This window comes from Zerene cesonia, chromosome 18 (genome assembly GCF_012273895.1).
Source record: "Zerene cesonia ecotype Mississippi chromosome 18, Zerene_cesonia_1.1, whole genome shotgun sequence".
Classification (NCBI taxonomy): Eukaryota; Metazoa; Arthropoda; class Insecta; order Lepidoptera; family Pieridae; genus Zerene; species Zerene cesonia.
Genome location: NC_052119.1, coordinates 6,031,043 through 6,037,286, shown reverse-complemented (window position 1 = coordinate 6,037,286; position 6,244 = coordinate 6,031,043). Strand labels below are relative to the sequence as shown.

General features: G+C 30.0%; 1 protein-coding gene across 1 annotated transcript; it reads right to left on the bottom strand.

Moving 5' to 3' along the window:
• Positions 1-3,745, bottom strand: LOC119833968 (circumsporozoite protein-like). Its single transcript, XM_038358224.1, has 4 exons — positions 3,589-3,745; positions 2,441-2,741; positions 1,178-1,317; positions 1-107 (listed from the first exon to the last, which is right to left on the bottom strand). The coding sequence occupies exons 1-4, from the start codon at positions 3,617-3,619 to the stop codon at positions 49-51; spliced, it is 531 nt and encodes a 176-aa protein (XP_038214152.1). The 5' UTR covers positions 3,620-3,745; the 3' UTR covers positions 1-48.
• Between the last annotated feature and the right edge of the window lie 2,499 nt (positions 3,746-6,244).

Genomic DNA, 6,244 nt, shown 5'->3' with positions numbered 1-6,244 from the left:
TTTACTTAAATGACTTAATTTATTTAACTTAATATTAATTTGAAAAATCTACGAGGCTGGTGCGGGAGTAGTGGCCGGACACCTCGAAGAACGAAGCAATGTGACACCTGGAATAAAAATAAAAATTTCATTAGTTACATGCCTCGCTCGCCTTCTAAAACGAGGATAATAAAAAACAGGTCTTAAAACAAGTCAAACTGGATAAAGAGTTAAATTGCATTATGATTTATTCATAAAGTTACCCGGTCCTGATGCAGCTTTTAGTTATATTTTTTTTTTTTAGATTGAAAAGAAGCCATGCTTGCTTTTTGTTGAAGGTATGTCTGATATGGTCTATGTAATATTTAATAATTTTCTAAATGCATGTACATGTGTTTACATACATTGCTGTTCCATTTATCATAATAAAGTATATTTCAGATAGTCTAGATTAATTGAAAATTTCCGTTATTTGAAGGACATTTACTTTCCCTACTACTCCATATTTTTTTGGAATCTGGCTTCATTAAAGTATATAACCTCGTATAAACATTGAAGCTTAAATTAGACATAATTATTTATTTATTTGTTCTCTATTGTATGCAGACCTACGTGAAATAATATGAATAAAAATTCTTAACGAATTTTGTATACAATTAGCGGCCTCATGGCTATCTATATTAGCCATTCCTTCCAGGCAATCGGCAATTTAATGTTCGTTGAGACGTATGTTTATAAACGATGTTTTCCTCAAAAGTGATAACGTAGCGTATTTTTATTTATGCTTGTCATAATAAAATAATAATCGTAAATTTATACATAACACATAATTAACAAACAGATCAACGAGTTGGGAGTTACCGACTATTATATTTTCCTGTTTCTTACAATACACTAATTAATATTACCCCGGACTAAAATGATTGTAAGATATACAGGCACAGTAATTTGAAGCTCGGGTATAAGGCGCAATTAAATGTACTTTGTGGCAGGTGCCAGTTCTCGTACTTGTACCAAAAAACTGAAGAAAATCCAGCACAATAAAAATATAATAATTATGTACCTTCTTTCACATTCAACATCTTTAAGATGACTGGTCCTAATAAAAGATTAGTAAGGTAACCATCGTAACGCTTACATTTATTATGCGGCTTGAACTTTCTTTTCAGATTAATGAAGATAAACCTGTGATACTTACTAATTCCGCACAATTGAGCACAAGATAGCCTGCCAGGATTGTCGTAGGTTTGGCCGTTTGAGCCACAGACTGGGTTGTATTCAGGAGTTACTGGGCAGCTACGGATACAATTTTGTACTTCTGGAGATTCGGTTGTTACTCTGAAATCGTGAGGCATATAAAATCAATTAGGTATTGTATTATGGAATAAGATAATATTTAAACACTATAATACCGAACGTGTCATATGGATTTTCCCTGCAGTCTATGTTCAAACAACATTTTACGCTGAGGTCAACAAAAGAAGATTACCTAAGGTGAATCTACATATTACTAATTAACCTTGACTCTCCAAAGTCAAGGTCAATTAATAATGTATTATCATTATTTCTTACTAGTCGATGTCACCAAAATAAAATTTATACACGATTTGATATGATATTGTTAACAAATAATTAAATACCTAACTTTTTTAGATGAATGCAGCACTAATATTGAATTTTGCATTTGAAAATATGCATTTAAACATTTTAAGCTAACTAAGATGTTATTTTACTGAAAAGTAGATCAGAAAAATCGCAGTAACCATATTTTATGATTTTAAAAATATGGTGGTTTTCATTCATCTTTTTGAGTTTTAAAATCCTAAATGTATTACCCCCAATTGACGTCATTCATACATAGGAATATATCGTTTCTATATCATATCACTACATGGTATAAAACATGTTATCCTACTAATATTATAAATGCGAAAGTTTGTAAGGACGGGTGTGTGTTTGTTGCTCTTTCACGCAAAAACTGCTGAACCGATTGCAATGAAATTTGGTACGTAGATAGCTGGACAACTGGAATAACATAAAGCCTACTTATTGTCTCGATATTCCTACGGGATACGGACTTACGCGGGTAAAACCGTGGGACGCAGCTAATATGTTATAACACTACATAATATAAAACAAAGTCACTTTCTCTGTCCCTCTATCTTTGCTTAAATGTTTAATACTTCGCAACGGATTTTGATGCGGTTTTTTTTTTTATAGATAGAGTGATAGATAAAATAGATTCAAGAGGAAGGTTTTTAAGTATAATAACATCTACAAATCACATAATTTTTCGTTTTCATTTATTTTCTTTAAAAATGCGATAAAAAGTACTATTGTACTTTTCTGTGGTCACATGACTTTTTCTTTCATGCTCTTATATATGAAAGGATAACATACTAGCTAGTAGCTACGCCTGAAAAATTTTTGTGTTTATTTGAAACTACAGTTTGATGCTTACCCGTTATTTGGGGCTTGAGTGGGTGGAGGTGTCGTAGGAACAGTTGGTCTCGTATTTGGCCTGTTGTTTTGATTCGCATTTGGCCTGTTGTTTTGATTGATATTTGGCCTGTTTTGATTTATATTTGGCCTGTTTTGATTCTGATTAGGGAATGGATTAAAGTTGGGATTGAATTGGTTGTTTGGTCTCCTCCATGGATCAAAGTCAGGCCTGTTCCAGCCGTATCTGTCTTCGAGATCCTCTTCACTGGATTCAGCTTGACGTCTGAATTTGACGCCGCATGCTGCGTAGCTAATGACAGCTGCGAGTTAAACAATTTATTGATATGAGAAGGATAATAATGGACTCCAGAAATTATAAACTTTTCAACTGATATTAAACACAAATTTGTAATTGGTTTTTCGTCGCTAAAGATACAAAAATTAACTTAACGCCTAACCAAATATGCCTAGGTAAATATAGCATCCACTAGTTGACAAATCCGAAATAAATATAATAAAAGATTCGCATTAAAATCAACATAAAACTATACAATTAGTTATTAATTCTCAATATTTTTTCTTTTTAATTATTTGTATCTCTCACATTAAGTAGCTAGTTCATTGCCACATAACAAGGTTTTTTTGGAGTAGTCATTAAGTATGATTCATATCATAGTTTTTTAATTTATTTCTAAATTTAATTCTAAATATATTCAAAATATTAGAGGGGTATCTATTTCACAGTGGTTTTAACTCCCATAGAAGCTAGAGGCGTTAATGCTCTATGATTAATTACGTACTCATGTTTCTTTCAATGTGTAGGTATTTATTTTTCTTTGTGATCCTCTTATATAAAACCTTAGATAATTGACGCAGCAGACAACATAAAGCGGAAATATAGTTATTGTGATTATATTTTGTACACAACACTGGAATTGGAATCATTACGTTTACTTTACATAACAATTTCAATTTGAATTATACTTAATATTAAGGTAATATTAGAGATTAGCACTTTTAAATTCATTATTGTTAACATCTCACTTTATATTATAAAAATACATCAAATTGTGAAATTAAGTAATTAAGAAAATACTTTATTACATATGTTTTTAATTCATTAAAATATGATCATGATCATTATAAGAATTATAATATTTTACTTACCAAGTAATATTAAAACTTGTAGTTTATCCATATTAAATATAAATTTGATGAGCGGTCAACAGCAAACGCGGTACTGGATGTCAACTAGCCTCTACTGTGTATATAAGTGAATCTTGTCTCGACATTTTGCTTCTCGCGAATAAACCTTGTTTATCGTGCTAGTGACGTATTCTTATCGATAACTATTAAACACGCTAATGCTGTGTATATTTGGATTTGGGAAATTATAATTATTATTGTCATCATCAGCCTATATTTGGTGTCGTTGCAAGGTAAACAAAAGGAAAGGTTTTTGTAGTGCAATTTGGTTTATTAATTTTAACACAAACATTTAGATAGGAGAGGGTTGTAAATTGAAAAAGCAGTTGTGTTTGAACATTAACTACAAGGCTATAATTATCCATCTACCACGAAATACCAAAGTCACATGTAGGTACGGTTTCCTCACTTCAATGATAATAAAATAGTTGTTTTCAATTATATATTAATATAATCATTAATAGGAATATGAAACTTGTTGTGTTCAATACCTGTAATTATATACCTTAAAATTTCATCCATAATGTTAAAAAAACGAATTTCAATTTTTTTTAACTCCAACTCGCCACGGGTTGAGGTCACACATTCTCAATTTTCAAAAATAAAAATAAGTAATTTTTTTTGTGCAGCACATCACGTATCTTTCTTGCTATTTATATTATGTTGTTGTGTAAGAGATTATTTTATAGTTAAAGGGCAGAGAGCCTAAGTTCCTACATGATAGACACTTTTAATGCGTTCGTAAAAAGATTGTTCGCTTTTTATAACATTTTTTATATCTTAACATAACGTCACAGAGTTCTTAAACTTCCCCCAACCCTTTGCCCCATGTGACACAATATATATTTTGGTAGTTACTCAACATTAGTTCAGCGAAGGGGGATACTAAAGACAAGAAATTAATTTTCCTTTTAAACACACATAAGTAATTAAGACAGAAAAAAATATAAGAAGACAAATAAATATATATTTACGATACGCATTTAAACATAAAGATAATCGATAGCTATCCAGTTACAAACTATATCGACATTTATTTAAAGGTAGGTATTAACAACACTATCATACAGATATCAAGACGCAGAGCTATAACGTAAATTCCCGTATGTATTTCTTATAAATTTTATCCTGTTTGTAAAAGGGTTTGAACCGGGGATCTTAGTGTGTTTATTGGGAAACACTATTTTAAAATAAGTATATAATATCCCATCAGATGATGATGAAAAGATTAAGATACTAATCTTGATCTTTTCTCACACACAAAAAATGCTTTTAAAATGTTTTTAGGTGCTACATCATGATTCGTGTTTCGGTGTCCCACAGAGTAAGTTATATACTATGCTACAAATTACATACTTTCATTAAAATACCAAGCATAATTAAATAACATTTTGTTACAGTTAATTGGCATTTAAAAATATAATGCGATAAATTAATAATTATATTCAATCCTTAGATTATAACATATGACAGAATAATAAAAATAAGTTACTTAATATATTTTAAATTGTTATTTTGACGTTTCTTAGTCATTTAACCTATATCTGATCTTCTATTAGTTAATTAAATAGTAAAATATCCTGTACATATATCCAATGCAATTGTAAGGAAACACCAAATTAGTGAATACCAAAACTTCTAATTGAAATTAGAGTTTTCAGAAAACACATTATAATGTGTTAATGAACTTCATATTCCGTAGAAAATTCCAGGACTTTATCCTAAACAATGTACAAATATAAACACACAGTACATAAAAAAATCGTTTAAATTGTTTAAATGCACGTCAATGGGCTTTAATTGATAGGTACATTATTCATTTATACAGAGAACTTGTGAAGTTAAAATATTATAGGTAAGTATGGGTATTAGTATATTAGGTAAAGGTTATTATTCTGTGCCTATACCTATAGAATTTCACAAAATATAGTATTCATATACAGTTTGATTTTAAAAGAGATAATACACATAACTATGTAATACTTGTGTTTAAGTGTTATTCGACTAAATATAAAATGGGTTTATGACAACCCGATTTTACCAGCTGGTTACACCTTGGCTAAATCTGGCTTCTTTTCATTAAAAACCATTTGAGGAGCAACGAATGTTAGATACGATTTTGCTTATAAATGAAGAAAACGGAAAATTATTTTATTCTTTATAATTCCAGTGTGTGGTGTTAATACACAATGTAATATCACTTGGCTCTTGTTTGCTATTGGTTTTCGATAGGCGTAAATAATCACATTTGTCTATCAAATTTAAACATTGTGATGCTAGGGCTCTCTTTCAAAATATACGTTAAAAGTATTCTGTCTCCCGCAACTTAGCTTGCATACGGAATTGCGGATAATAACTTAAATCCTTTTTTTCAATATACCTGGCTAAGTAACTATTTTAATTTAGGATTTGATTTTTGAAATAAGTAGCCAATGTTTTATACTGCATCGTGTACTATTTACAATTTCATTTGGTAATTTTCAGTATGTATTATATAAAAACGTGAATACGTAAACATACAGAGAGACCTTTGCATTTATTTTACATACTTAGTCTGGCCATAAATACTGTTACACTTAATTATAAAAAAATATTACATTTGAATTTCGAATCTGTC